Source organism: Nanorana parkeri, unplaced genomic scaffold (assembly GCF_000935625.1).
Source record: "Nanorana parkeri isolate BGI_ZX_2015 unplaced genomic scaffold, ASM93562v1 scaffold1700, whole genome shotgun sequence".
In the NCBI taxonomy this organism is placed as follows: Eukaryota; Metazoa; Chordata; class Amphibia; order Anura; family Dicroglossidae; genus Nanorana; species Nanorana parkeri.
Window position 1 is genome coordinate 221,069 of NW_017307968.1, and position 15,308 is coordinate 236,376.

At 48.3% G+C, this 15,308-nt stretch overlaps 1 protein-coding gene across 1 annotated transcript; it reads right to left on the reverse strand.

Annotated features, from left to right (window-relative positions):
* Positions 1 to 466: 466 nt before the first annotated feature.
* On the reverse strand, positions 467 to 11,282 carry CDK9 (cyclin dependent kinase 9). The gene is made up of 7 exons (XM_018571198.1): positions 11,105 to 11,282; positions 9,348 to 9,429; positions 8,624 to 8,714; positions 7,723 to 7,889; positions 5,036 to 5,207; positions 2,807 to 2,955; positions 467 to 849 (listed from the first exon to the last, which is right to left on the reverse strand). The coding sequence occupies exons 1-7, from the start codon at positions 11,194 to 11,196 to the stop codon at positions 487 to 489; spliced, it is 1,116 nt and encodes a 371-aa protein (XP_018426700.1). The 5' UTR covers positions 11,197 to 11,282; the 3' UTR covers positions 467 to 486.
* Between the last annotated feature and the right edge of the window lie 4,026 nt (positions 11,283 to 15,308).

The following is a 15,308-nucleotide window of genomic DNA, read 5'->3' on the forward strand; positions in this document are numbered from 1 at the left end:
AAGCTGCGGCGCAGCGGTTAGTCCCCGCCATGACTCTGGTTGCTCTCTGGGCTACCCCAAACTAGGTCTTACTTTAGAGGTAGGTCTTATATTACAGGAATGTTTAAAAATAGTGCTAGGTCTTACTTTAGGGGTAGGTCTTATTTCCGGGCAAACACGGTATATTAGGTGGACCTTGCCTTTCGGTACAAGGGGCAATAAATGAACAGAGACCCACTTTGTGGGTAATCTATGAATCTCTATATTTAAAACAATAACAAAAACATAGTACAGCACACTGCGGCCTGCATTAGAGAAATCACTCGAACTCCCCTTCCACGCTAAAGAGTGTGGATGGAGGAAACTCCTCCTGTATTCAGACAGCTGGCGCAATACCCAGAAGTGACTGCGTCTGATTGGTTGCCGATCGCCTTTGAAAAAAAGTCGACTGAACAATCAACTTTTTATTCCGAAAGAGACAAAACTTAATCCATGTGTGGCCAGGCGCTAGAAGACGCGATCGAATTCAGATTGATTGGTTGCAGGGTTCCTTCCCTGATTAGCTGGTTGCTGAGGCATGTGACCTCCCCGTCTTCTCGGAGGAGCCAGATATTCAAACATGGACTGGTTGTGAGTTGAAAGCATGTTCTTGAGGTCAGAAGGCATTGGGTCAGACCAGAAGAAGTCATGATTGAGGGCATCGTCGCTGTCAATTCTCTGCGCTGGGTCCAGGACTAGTAGCTTGTCGATAAGATCCAGGGCGTAGGCATCCTTTACATAAGCCTTCAGTCTGTCCTTGACCTTCCTCTTCTGGCCTTTGGGCAGCTCCAGCTTCTGATAAAGTTCATACTTGTCCACATTGGGCCACACCTAGCAATGCAAAGGGAATATATTGAGGTGGCTTGTAACCAAAAACCATGGAAGCAGATTATTATCGGAGATGACGGGCTTCATTTCTGGCTACTGGTTTGTTTTTCTATACAGCACATTCAGGGGGAAAGTACAAAAATGTCATTTGGATGCACCGACACCGGCTTTTTGGTATCGAGTACCGATATTTAGATTTTGGTACTCACCAATACTTCTAGCATTGAGGCAGCTTCCCGGGCAATCCGCATCAAGCCCGCCAAACAGCGTGGACCCGGGAAATCAAGAACCCGGGCTGTTTGGGAGGCTTGATGCGGACTGGCCAGGAAGCCGGCTTCCTTGCTTTTCAGGAAGCCGGGAGGCGGGTCATTACCCGCTACCCGGCTTTGTGATTTCCCAGGAAGCCGGGTCTATGCTGTTTGGCGGGCTTGATGGCCAGGAAGCCGACTCCATGCTGTTTGGTTAGCTCTATGCAGATTGGCCAGGAAGCCAGCTTCCTGGCCAATCAGGAAGCCGGACCATTACCCACGACCCGGGTTCCTGATTAGCAGGGAAGCCGGCTCCATGCTGTTCAATCAGGAAGCAGTGGCGCAAGTCATTTCCCACTGCCCGGCTTCCCGATTGGTCGGGAAACCCGGCTCCATGTTCCCTCACGGCACTGTCGCTCAGAGGAAATCTCCCTCTGACTGAAGTTCCGGTATCAGGATAAGTATTGGAGCACCACTAGTATTGGTATCGGTGCATCCCTAATCAATACCAATCCTTGCTTTACACTTGCTAAACAGCAGGCAGGCATACAAAGCAAACACAGAGGCAGAGGTAGGCTACTTTGGCACTCTCATCATGTCTCTGGCTCCGGGAGTCGTGAATCTTGCAATGCCTCATGGGACTTGTAGTTCTACAACAGCTGAGTGCCAAGGTTGCACCCCAGGGAGGCACTCTTTATGAGGAGTCATTCAGTGTGGCATTCTCTGGGGTGCTGCATTAGGCTCAAGTCCCAAAGCTAACACACCAGGATAATAATCCAAACTTTCATAAATGACAATCATTTTCAGTCCACAGTCACATGACTGAAATGCGTATGTGAATGTACAGTATGAAAAGCGCTATGTATATCTGTGCCTGCAATTAATAAAGCTTTGTGAATGGAGCCGTTTATCCTAGAATGCTACAACCAACTACCTGAGAAGTAGCAGTCTAAAGCTGGCCATACATTCTGCAGGAACCGGCATCCCTCAGCTGATCGAAGGAGCAGGTCGGAAAATCTTCACAGGAACAGAGACGACAGCCAATGAGCTGTCGGTTCTGCTCGTGTAGTCTCACAGCGGCCAGGGGGCGCTGTCAGAATACAATGAAGACAGCGGGAGATTCCCTGATTAACGCGCTTGTAGCGTTGGAGAAATGTATTGTATTTTTTTTTTCGTTTAGCCCGCGGGTTGAATGACAGAACAGAACATTGTGTGGCCAGCTTAAAGGAGAACTATGGGGTAAGTGTTGTTCCCCATAGTTCTCCTAAGGGTCACGGGAGGACACAAACTAGCGCCCTCTCGAGACCCAAAGCTCAGTATACCGCGAGCTACAGCTTGCGGTATACCGAGACCACTGCAGCCGGGACAGATCCCGACATTACTGTCGAGATCCACACAGCTGCGTGATTGACAGCTGGATCTGGCTGTCTAGAGGAAGAGGCAGCTGTGCCCGCCCCCTCCCCAGTCCGCGTTGGAGGATCGGAGCGGGGAAATCCTTGCAGGGAGCCGTGAGTGACAGTCACGGCTCTCTACAGGGACATAATCGAAAAGTGAGCGAGCAACGGTATGTGTTCGCTCACTTCACGATCTACTCTCATTGTCACACGTCGGCTCGAACTATGAGGTGGAGTGAAAATCACTCACCTCATAGTTCTCCTTTAAGTAAGGCAACCCAAATAAAAAATTGTCACCAAGTAGCCCACTGTACTCACCTCCGGGGTGATGGAACCGCACAGCTGGCTGATCAGCGTTAGCTGGTGCTGCTCAGTGTTTCCTTGCATGATGGGGCTCCGGGTCCACATTTCGGCCATTATACATCCACCACCCCACAGGTCTATGGGAGGACCGTAATCACGCTCTCCTAAAAATACAAAACTGCCGTCAGAACTTACAGTCAAGTTTCCAAACACAAATCCGTTCATTTTTATGGCAATGGGTTCAGATACACAACGGGGAACTTCAACTCTTAATGAATAAATGACTTACAAAAACAATTTGGAGAAGGGGGACAATCTATTGCATTCCAGGAGTTCCACTTTAAACCGTTTTGGAACAACAATAGCAGGTTATACGGCAGAGGCGTCCCAAGGCGGGGTGACGTCATCGCGCACGTGAGGTACCGCTGTTACCTGCCGGCGGCCATCTTGGTGATGGACGCCGGCAGAGAGAGGCGGGGAGGTTACATGGCAGGATAAGGTTCCTTACCCCGCCGAGTCCCATTCCTCTCTCTCGAGCTACTGTCGGGCTCTCGGTCCTTGATCGAGTGCCCGACTTTTCAGAGGGGAGTGACACCAAAATGACTGTCAGTCATTTTGGTGTCACCCCTCCAATGGTGTCACCCGGGTGTGGGCCACAGCCCCCTTGTGACCCACTGTTATAAGGCATCATCCTAAAGGAGTAGAACACATGGCATCCTTCACATAAGAGGACAACTTCATCTACATTTTCAATGTGAAAGACAACACCCACTTTCCTACAGGACTACTTAACAGTCTAAGCCAGGAGTAGGCAACCTTGGCACTCCAGCTGTGGTCAAACTACAAGTCTACAAATCCCAAGAGGCGTTGCAATTGTGACAGCAACAACTCCCAGAGGGACATGCATAATGGGATTTGTAGTTTCATCACAGCTGGAGTGCCAAGGTTGCCTTCCAAGCCAGGGTTCACTTTAACTAGAGGTGCACTGAAATGAAAAATTTCAAAACCGAAATAAAATTAAAAAAATGTCAGGCCGAAACCGAAAATGTTTTTTTTATTTTAACTTTTTCAAATTTATTAAATATTTTTATTTTTTACTTGACTTTTAGGGGCTTCGGGGAAATATTAGGAGTCTAAACAGACCCCTGATATTTCCCTTTTAAAATAGAAAAAGAGATTTAGGACACAGAGTCTTCAATCTCTTTTTCTGCAGCCCCTGTTATCAATGATCAGAAATCCTCTATACTGAGTGTTCCTGTTCATTCATAACTTGAGGAGATAGTATGTTTACCATGTCCACATTATTTACAATTCAGTATATTTCCCCATCCCACCAATAGAGGGGTGATCACAATGAATTGTGATGGGGGCATGTCTATGTTCAATTGTGCATAGGACATTTTGTGGCTCCTGGAAGGCAGTAGAGTCACATAACAGGTAATACCTGGTCTACGGGTGCTGTATGATGCAAGCCATCACCAAATCAGGTTACTTCAAGATGGCACAGATGCACATTAGGATACTCTATTGATGGGGAGTTCTTTTCACCACCCCCATGTTATCTGAACGCTTTCATGAGATATGATTAGCTAAGTGCCCTTTAAACAAACTGCATGTATCCGTTTTGCTCCCTTCCCTTGACCTAAGCCATGCTTCACCCCCATAGATGCATATGTCCCTCAATCCAATGGCCGCATTTCGGCTGTTTGTTTACATTTAGTGGTGAAAGTCCTTACTGTCCTATCTGTACCTGTGCATTACAGCCCCATGGACCTTCACGGAACCATCTCTTATCTCTGGCCTCAGGACACATCCCCATAGAAGTTATGGGGCACTTCACTGCCAGGGCAGTGAAGACTTGCACCAATGGATGTAAACAAAACAGCAGAAATGCGGCCACTGGATTGGAGAAGACTGAAGGAGGGGTAGGCTGAGTTAGGACAGGGGAAAGGGGCAAAAAAGAATAAAAACACTGAGGGGAATTTATGAAAACTGGAGCAGACAAAATGTGGCGCAGCTGTGCATGGCAACCAATCAGCTTCTCCCTTTCATTTTCAAATCTTACCTCAGCAAACTGAAGAGAGATGCTGATTGGTTGCTGTGGGCAACTGCTCCAGATTCTGTTTGTTCCAGTTTTGATAAAGCCCCCTCACAATAACAGACATTGTCATATATTAAATAGGAAGCTGTGCCGAAATAAACGTAATAAATGACATTTACTCTACTCATAACCAACGCCCTTACCTAGAAGCAGCTCGGGGGGTCGGTACCAGAGCGTGACCACACGATTGGTGTATCTGTTTGGCTGGCTGTTTTTGGCAAGACTGAAGGCCCGAGCTAATCCGAAATCCGCTAATTTCAAAACTCCATCTCTGGTAATCAGCACGTTTGCTGCCTTCATGTCCCTGTGCAGGATCTGATGAGAGAAAAGAGAAGATTTATCAGCGAAGGCAAAACCTAGGACACACAAAAAAAAAAACTGGAGCAGACATGGAGCAACTGATCTGACACACGTTCCATGTTTGCTCCCCTTTAATCGATCAGCTTCATTATATAAATACGTGTTCAGCATGTTAACAACCCACATTGAACAGGTAGGCAAGTCATTACCTGACCAATACACATCAGTTCTACATTCAATACTAGATATAACTTTTCCCTTGAGATTGATAACACAATTATCCAGCCCTCCCCCCATGCCAAGATCCTAGGTGTCATCCTTGACTTGGACCTCACCTTTCTTCCCCACATCCAAATCCTGCCGCCTTCACCTTCGTAACATCTCCAAAATACGCCCCTTCCTCACCAATGAAACCGCAAAATTACTCATCCACTCGCTTGTTATATCTTGTCTTGACTATTGTAACTCCCTCCTCATTGGTCTTCCACTACACAGGCTCCTCCCCCCTTCAGTCTATCATGAATGCTGCTGCTAGATTCATCCACCTGACCAACCGATCAGTGTCTGCACCCCCCCCTCTGCCAATCCCTACACTGACTTCCATCCCCCACCCCTCTCTGCGAATCCCTACACTGGCTTCCATCCTCTGCCCCCCTCTCTCATCCACCTAACCAACCGCTCAGTGTCTGCAACCCCCCTCTGCCAATCCCTACACTGACTTCCATCCCCCACCCCTCTCTGCGAATCCCTACACTGGCTTCCATCCTCTGCCCCCCTCTGTCAGTCCCTACACTGGCTTCCATCCTCTGCCCCCCTCTCTCATCCACCTAACCAACCGCTCAGTGTCTGCAACCCCCCTCTGCCAATCCCTACACTGGCTTCCATCACCCACCCCCCTCTGCCAATCCCTGCATTGGATTCCATCCTCTGCCCCCCTCTGTCAATCCCTGCAAATTCAAAATATGAACAACCACTTACAAAACCGTCCACAACTCGGCCCCCGGCTATATCTCCAACCTGATCTCAAAGTATCACCCTAACCGTCCACTCCGCTCCTCCCAAGACCTCTTGCTTTCCAGCTCCCTCATCAACTCCTCCCATACTCGCCTCCAGGACTTCTCTAGAGTCTCTCCCATCCTATGGAACGCTCTACCCCAACCTGTCCGTCTATCTCCCACTCTGACTGACTGCCTTTAGGCCCCATTCACACTGAGCGGAAAATCCCCTGCGATATCGCGCATTTTTGCCGTGCGATAACACGAGAAGTCGCCGGCCAATGGTTTTCAATGTCGCCCGTTTTCCCGCGAATTTCCTTTTTTCTTTTAATGCAGCTCGACGGTGAAGGTCGCGCGATCGTCGCTGGACCATCACCCTATACCACCGCGCGAGGCGAGTGTCATTTAGTGTGAATGTGGCCTTAGGCGATCCCTTAAGACTCATCTCTTCAGGGAAGCCTATCCCACCTCAACCTGACCACTCAACCATCACATTCTCAAACAATTCACCCCTACACAGCTACCTCCTCATGTATCACACTTCCCCCTCCCTTTTAGATTGTAAGCCCCCAGGGGCAGGGCCCTCCTTACCATCTTGTTTAAAGTTTAAAATGGGCTTTTAGTGCGTCCCAGGCATTTGCAGATCCAGAGCAGGTAAAATAGGGCCTGCTGCAGTTTTTTCACCTGCTCTGGACCTGCACGCTGCGATGTGAACTGGAGCAAAAAATACATTGGGACGCAGTTTTGATAAAGTCAATCCCCCCCCCAATGTTTATTAGAGCACTTACCTTAAATTTCTTAATCCGATCTTCTTCTTTCCTGTCCTTTTCATCTGTCCCTCCAGCGCTGCGGCGGGTCTCCGATCCAGCGCTGACTCCTCTGTGCTTGCTGGTACTTCCTGTCCCACGGTGTCTGCATGCGGGTGCACGTCGTCCGTAGACTTACCTTGTGTCTCTCCTCGTCTCCCGGCCGAAAATGTGAACTGCGCATGCACCCGCCGCAAGATGCTTTGCGGCCGCCGGAGGATCTTCACATTTTCGGACGGGCGCACGCAGGGAAGACACGAGTATTAACCTTCGTTAAAGCGTTTTTTGTTTTACACTTTTTGCATACATGTACTGCCTGCTAGCAGTAGATCTCTGCAAAAAAAAACCGGAGGCTTTAATTATCCTTAAATTTTTTTTTCCTTTTTTTCACTTGAGAACTATGGGGGTCAGGGCTTTTCCCCATAGTTCTTCTTAGGGTAACGGAAGGACACAAACTAGCGTCCTCCCGTTACCCTAAGCTCAGTATACCACGAGCTACAGCTCGCGGTATACTGAGGCGCCGGAGCGGATCCCGACATCGATGTCGAGATCCGCCCAGCTGCGTGAGTGACAGCTGGCTCTGCCTATCTAGAGGCAGAGCCAGCTGTACCCGCCCCCTCCCCGTTCCTTCAGTCAGCGCTGGTGGATCGGAGCGGGGAACTCATAGTTCTCCTTTAACTTTATTATCACATAGGGGGCTAAGAAACCTGGACTGGTGCGTTACTTTACCTTATTCCTATGGATATAGTAGAGACCGTTAAGTAGCATCTGCATGACCTTCTTTATCTCAGAAAGTGTGAATTTGACATGTGTATTGCTCAGAAGTCCGGCTAGATCGTGTTCACAGAAGTCAAAGACCAGGAAGATGCTTCCTTTGCAGCGGTTGTACTGGTTTGCTGTGAAAGAAAACGACATCAGCAAACTATTCATGGAAAGGGTACCAATTGACACATCAATGACTTCATTTGTTAACCATGAATGCTTTGATTCTGAACAGGAAGTAACCAGCCTGAAATATACAAAAGATTTGTGTATGTCATGGACTATTTTAAGTCGGCACTAGAGTTCCCAAGTCATGCCGAGGCTGTGCTGGGGAAGGAGTTATGTCTGTGGAGGCCCTTAGAAATACAAGAAGCCCATTATTATTATTATACAGGATTTATATAGCGCCAACAGTTTGCGCAGCGCTTTACAATATAAGGAGGACATTACAGTTACTATACAAATCAGGACAAGATGGTAAGGAGGGCCCTGCCCCTGAGGGCTTACAATCTAAAAGTCCAAATACTCGGCATCAGCACCGATACTGTTACTAGTATCCCTATTTAACAGACAAATGGGGTCACAGACAGCTATACAAGTACAGTAGAAGCTATACTGAGTGGGAGATTTAAAACCTTTGACACTTAATTGATGCATCCCCAATGGGATATCCCCTCCTCACCAGGACAGATGGAGAGAAATCCCCCCATCATGGGGGCACCCGACACCTCCATCATAAATCTAAATATCTATAGGTGATGGAGGTGGCACAGGACAGAGGTGACAGAGGTGACACATTCAGATAACTTCTGTTCTGAGGAGTCTGAACACCGGTCTGAATGAAGTCTATACACTGAACACTCTGTACCTTTTGCCCTGCAAATCTCAATCAGATTGACGACATTTTCATGTTTCAGCAGCTGGAGAATCTTTATCTCACGTAGAGCCGTTATTGGGAACTAAAGAGACGGGGAGAAATAAAATTAAAGTGTGAGCCAGGGCACAATACAAAAAAAATAAAAAATCTCTGCTGTACATGCACATTTCCCTTAAAGGAGAACTATGAGGCGAGTGAAAATCACTCATCCTCATAGTTCGAGCCGACCTGTGACAATGAGACTGTCACACGTCGGCTCAATAGATCGGGAAGTGAGCAAACACATACCGTCGCTCGCTCACTTCTCGATCATCTCCCTGCAGAGAGCTGCGACTGTAGCTCACAGCTCCCTGCAGGGATTCCCCGCTCCGATCCTCCAGCGCTGACTGGCAGAACAAACGGGGGAGGGTACAGCTGGCTCTGCCTCTAGATAGGCAGAGCCAGCTGTCACTCACGCAGCTGGGTGAATCCAGACAGTAATGTCGGGATCCGTCCCGGCTGCGGCGCCTCAGCATACCGCGAGCTACTGAGCTTTGGGTGACGGGAGGACACTAGTTTGTGTTCTCCCGTTACTCTTAGGAGAACTATGGGGAAAAGCCCTGACCCCATAGTTCTCCTTTATAGACTGTGCAAGTGCAGACAAACAACAGTCGATCTGCTCAGCTCCTTATTTCCTGTTGAGGGCTGACAACACACAGGAGGCGGAGATACTTACTCCTTCTTTCTCATTCTCCATCAATACTTTCTTCAGAGCCACTTTCTTGCCGGTCTGCCGATGTTTGGCTTTAAAGACTTCCCTGTAACAACGAAAAAACATATATATTAATGATAGAGATTGATACTAGTATCGGTGCAGACACCGAGTATTTGGGCGAGTAAGATTTCCTCTGCCTGGCAGTGACGTAGGGGGATCATGGAGCAGGGCTTCCCAGGCAATCAGGAAGCCAGGTGACGAGTAATGATCTGTCTCACGGATTGGCCGGGAAACCGGCTCCATGCTGATTGGCTGGGAAGCCGGCTTCCTGGCCAATCAGCATTGAGCTGTCTGAACAGCCCACTCCTTGCTGAATGGGTGGGAAGCCGGCTTTCCAGCCGATCAGCATGGAGCCGGCTTCTCAACCAATCAGCACTCCACAACAGCAGCCTGAGTGGCCGGGAAGCTGGCTCGTTCCTGATTGGCTGGGAAGCTGGTTTCCCGGCCAATCACAATTGAGCTGGCCAAACAATGTGCAGCAGGCTTCCTGGCCAATCAGCATTGAGCTGGCCGAACAACCCACTCTTTGTTGATCGGGTGGGAAGCCTGCTTTCCAGCCAATCGGCACCCCACAACAGCTTCCTGAGTGGCCGGGAAGCCGGCTCGATCCTGATTGACTGGGAAGCCAGTTTTCCGGCCAATCACAATAACAATATGGAGCCAGCTTCCCAGGCAATCAGGAAGCTGGATGGCATGTCATTACCCGCCGCTCGGCTTTCTGATTGCCCCGGAAGCCGGCTTCATGCCACCGGAAGCAAAATATCTGTACTCGTAACCAGAAAAACCGGTATGGGTGCGTCCGTAATTAATTATCTGAAAATAATCAGGACTATATAGAAACATTGACATATAAAGAGGGGACTGGAAGTGTTCTCTATTCTCTGACACCCGGAAATTGAGACAAGAAGATATGTGATGGTAAAACTCAGCCGAAGCCTCAAAACCAATCATGTCTCACCTATCAGATGCCGGCAAACTACACAATTGGGCGGAGATAGCTGTCACCGCTAGCTCCGCCCAATTGTTTATTAGAAGTGAAATGTACTCTGCTGATACTTTGCCTTCGATTCCTCCCCCTCCCCCCCCTCATCAACATGATAATGAATTGTGTACATGAAACCGGTTTTCACTACACTCATTATATTACACCCAGTGATGTCATCACTGGGTCCCTGTGCTTCTCTATGCAATGCAGGCAGATCATGGCCAGGAGGAAGGGACCGGCAGGGTGCTCTAGACAGCACCCTTCCTCAGTACTTCATAGGAGGAATCAGAAGGATCAACATTACCCATCCAAATCCCCCCACCCTGATCTTCATGGGAAGATTTAGGATGAACATTACACATGTACCCCCAACCCTGATCTTCATGGGAAGAATCAGAAGGATGAACATTACACATCCAGCTCCCCCCAACCTTGATCTTCATGGGAAGAATCAGAAGGATGAACATTACACAGCCAGATCCCCCCAACCCTGATCTTCATGGGAAGAATCAGAAGGATGAACATTACACATCCAGATCCCCCCAACCCTGATCTTCATGGGAAGAATCATGAGGATGAACATTACACATCCAGATTCCCCCAACCCTGATCTTCATGGGAAGAATCAGAAGGATGAACATTACACATCCAGCTCCCCCCAACCCTGACCTTCATGGAAAGAATCCAGAGGATGAACATTACACATCCAGCCCTGATCTCCATTGTTTCTCACCCGAAGGTTCCCTGTCCGATCTTGGCCAGCCGTTCATACTTGGACACCTCGTCGCAGAACGGGAACTCCATGGAGTCGTAGTTCTTGGCCATAGTGGCCGCTGTGGAGGGTGCAGGCTCGGAGCGGGAATCCAGCCCTGGACCCAGGCCTCCGCCGATCTTCGCCCTTGTTTCCAGGCCTCCTCCGGCTTAAACCCCCTCGCCGCCGCTCCCTCAGCTGTCCGACAGCAACAAAGAAGCCCGCAGTAAGTAGGAAGCCCACACTGCAGGTAGTGTCCTCTCTCTCTGTATCTGTTTCTCTCTCGACTCTGTCTCTATGCTTCTGGAGCCGGTGTTTACAGGTGTTCTCTGACTTCCGCCGTACACTTCCGGTGCGCGCTCCCAATGACAAACTGCGCATGCTCGGGGCTGTGAACTGCGCGCACCCTGACACCAGGCCTGCGTGACCGTCACGTGACACAGTCTCCAAGCTCTTTAACATGGTGATCACGTGATATGGGTCGGTGGTGTCTCCGGAGTTTTGGACGTTGTGCACATGAAAGCCAGTAAATGAGAATTTCCAGGAGTATAATGGCATGGCAATTATCTGGGTAGTTTATTCATTAAATCAATTGCCAGCCATGTGTGTGGTTTTTTTTTTTAATTCTTGATATTTTTCTGTTAGTTTATATGCGTTTGCACAGGGGTCAGCATAAGGGACGGATGGGCACGTTTGCAGCAGAAGTCACGTGTGTATAAAATGATATATTTCTCATTAAAAGATTATTGTAGTTTGTTAAATAATATTAATCGGTAGTGAGTTTTATGATGATAAATATATGTGTACTTTTGCATGCAATGTGATGCTAGAAAAATACAGCCATTGATGTCTATGGGCGGCTGTACAGTGAACAAGACACCAGTAGGGTTGCCACCTGTCCAGGATTCACCCGGACAGTCCGGGTTTTGAATGTGGTGTCCGGGTTTAATGGCACCGGACCGCAGGCATAATGTACTTTGCGATCCCGTGTGGCCGATCGCATTGCGGCCGGAGAGCGTGGCTACGGTGCCATTCACTTGAATGGCCCGCCACGCCCCCGCCTGCCCCACTAAAAAGTGAGCCAATGCGAGGCAGTGCGTTCTGGCCAGAATCAGGCCAGAACGCACTGCATCTAGTGTGAACGGGCCTATAGACTTGACTCACAGACTAACAAGTTAAATGGAAGTCTGTTTGTCCATTTACATAGTTACACATAGTATTTGAGGTTAAATAAAGACACAGGCCCATCAAGTCCAACCTATTGTGTGTATGTATGTAATTGTGCATGTGTATGTGCGTATACAAGTCCTTGTATGATCTTGTTTTTAAGAGTACCGTGTTTCCCCGAAAATAAGACACTGTCTTATATTTTTTTTGGCTCAAAAAAACACACTAGGTCTTATTTTCGGGGTAGGTCTTATTTTTTTAATGTACAACAATCCAAAGTTAATGCTAATCCAAAATGGCAAAGTTTAGACTAGGGTGATCAGGGCAATCAGGGGTGCCGTACCTTTCCAAGAGCAATTTGCTAACCAATCGCTGGCCAGAATGAGTGAAGCGCACTTTCACTATCGATCCTCGCAGGCGGAGTGCATTTGGTATCACTCCGCCTGTGTCAGGAGTCGGCGCTATAGAGGAAGCATCAGCTTATGCGACTCTGCTCCCTCCACTGCCCCCTCGGTTCCTCTAGCGCTGGCTTTGTTGGCACCGCTGATCCTCTCCCGCCTCTGCTGCAGCTCTTCAAGTTCCCCCTAATGCCACCACCGACCCTGGGAATGGTCACAACTAGGTCTTATTTTTGGGGTAGGTCTTATATTTGAGCAATTCCCAAAAATAGTACTAGGTCTTTTTTTCGGGGTAGGTCTTATTTTGGGGGAAACAGGGTACCTGTACCCCTGTATGTTGCGTTCTCTGAGGAAGGTGTCTAAATGCTTTTTGAACGATTCAATACTCTCCGCTGATACCACTTCTTGTGACAGCGAGTTCCAGATTTTAACAGATCTAACTGAGAAGAAGCCCCTACGCACCCTTGTGGTTAAATCTTTTCTCCACCAATTTTAGGCGGTGGCCTCTAGTCTTTGTTATGGAGTTTACTGTAAAAAGTTTATTGCTGATGTTGCCATCACCACCAAACATTTTGTCCATTTGTCTGATTGGGTTAACAATGGGATTAACTTGACATTAGATGTATCTGAGTACATTACCATATGATAGACACTCAGGAGATAATCCCATCATATGTGTCTCCTCTCTCCCTATTCTTTCATTAAGACACCGGGGGAGGGGATGTCTGTTTGCACTCTTTTAATGTCTGATTGCGTTATGTTTTTAGACCAACAGAACTATACTGAGCTGATTTTCAATAAAGAGAGTTCTTGGTATTTTTTAGGATACTAGTCCTGCCTGCTTTTAAGGGGAAGGTTTGGGCTGTAATTATGATTTCCCGGTTCCAGAATAGAGGAAGCTGATTTCTGTCAGAGGTACCCAGTTGGGGTACCAAGCGGTCTGTCACACTATTGACTCAACAGGAAATGAGAGAATATCTCTAAAGCGAGGGAAATCCCCTCTTAGACAGCTGTCACCAGAACATTTGCCCCAATTGGAAGATCTCTCCTGTATGATTTTGGCTTTTGCCTCACTTTCAGTGTCACCAGGATAATTGGAGAGGGTGAATCTCTCCAATGAGGACAAGGAAAGCAACATTAACATGACAGAGAATTTAACCCCTCACCATCCTATTCCTAAGTGCAATACAGAGTTCGGGGTTTAGATACACACCGTAGAATTGTACTAAATGCTCGGATCCATGCGTGTAGTACACACTATTGCACAGAGCACCTTACCGCATGCTAGGTGCGTTGCGTAGCTATTCATTCTTAATTGCACTCCAATGCACCTCCTGGTGGGGGGGGCATTGTTGTACAGTACTATGCAGTTATGAAGAGTAGAGTATGCATTGCTTTTTTATTACTACAACTCAGCATGCTAATGCACACTGACAATGTATGGCAATGCAGTGCTCCTACAAGAATACCTGCAGGGGGACTCCATGTGGCAGTGATGGGGGGTCCAGAGCTGGCCATTGAGAGCAGGTTCACCCCATTTTCCGGACCAGATCTGGTTCCAGTGCATTCCAGACCAGAGAAAATGAGACATGCAGTATTTTTCTGGTCTGGTCTGGAACGGACTGCGCTGGTGGAAACAGAGGGCAGAAATAGCATAGGGATACATTGGGATGCATTTTGGGTCTGGAAACAGTCTGGTCTGGAGGTAATCTAGATGTGGTGTGAAGTGGCCCTGAAGGAGTTGTAAAGTCCCAGCATATACTAAACTGTTATAACATCAGCATTGTACTAGGAATACATACTAGAGCTGTTTTTAATAATGCAATCAAAGCTAAAATCCCTTTTATGTAGTGAGTGCTGCCTTCTGTCTGCCCATCACTTCCAACAACTTCCTGGATTCCTAGTGTGCTTTGTATCTGTTTCCCTGCTGCTTGACATGATGTAATCTCCATTGCTCAAGATTATGCTTGCAGCAAGCAATGATCGTGTTACAGGTGTTGAGTTCAGAAGGCAGGCTCTGTGAGAGTGGTGACACAAGATTGTTGTGAAATGGTATCAGTGCATTGAAGGAGTCCATCCTAGGGGCATCTTCAATAAGTAAGATTACATATGTCTAGATCAATATGGTTATTAGTAAGGAGGCATCAAAATTTTGGCCGTGAAACATGTCGGCCCAAAAATGGCACTTTTGGCCATTTGCCGAAAGTGCCATGAGGGCCGAAAAGGTGGCTCAAAATTCAGTGTATCCTAGCTTCTCTCCGCCGCGTATTGCTTTGCGACGCAGCGCCTGTGCCCAGCGGGGAGGAGAGAAGCTTTCAGGATGGGGAGTGGCGCTGCATGGTGGCAGCGGTCATTGTTGCAGGAGGCCAAGCTCTCCTCCCGATGTCAGGATGGAGAGCGGTCCGGGGCGGTGACAGCTGCGATTTGTCACAGGAGGCAGATTTCTCCTCCCGGCTCCGCCTCCTGTGTCAGGCTGCCGAGCAGTGCGGGGCAGTGACGGCTGTGAATTGTCTCAGGAGGCGGAGCCAGGAGGGTGGGAGGAGCCTCCTGTGTCTGGATCGAGAGCGGTGATTGGAGAAGAGTGCTCTGATCTGTCACAGGAGGCACAGCTCTCCTCCCCC

Bases quoted from the DNA above. Each gene is read 5' to 3' on its own strand.
- CDK9 (XM_018571198.1), bottom strand. From the start codon at position 11,196: ATGGCCAAGAACTACGACTCCATGGAGTTCCCGTTCTGCGACGAGGTG. The intron at 7,890-8,623 runs GTACAGAGTGTT...TTTCTTTCACAG, and splicing joins TGAGATTTGCAGGGCAAAAG to CAAACCAGTACAACCGCTGC. The intron at 2,956-5,035 runs GTAAGGGCGTTG...TTGTATTTTTAG, and splicing joins ACCCCCCGAGCTGCTTCTAG to GAGAGCGTGATTACGGTCCT.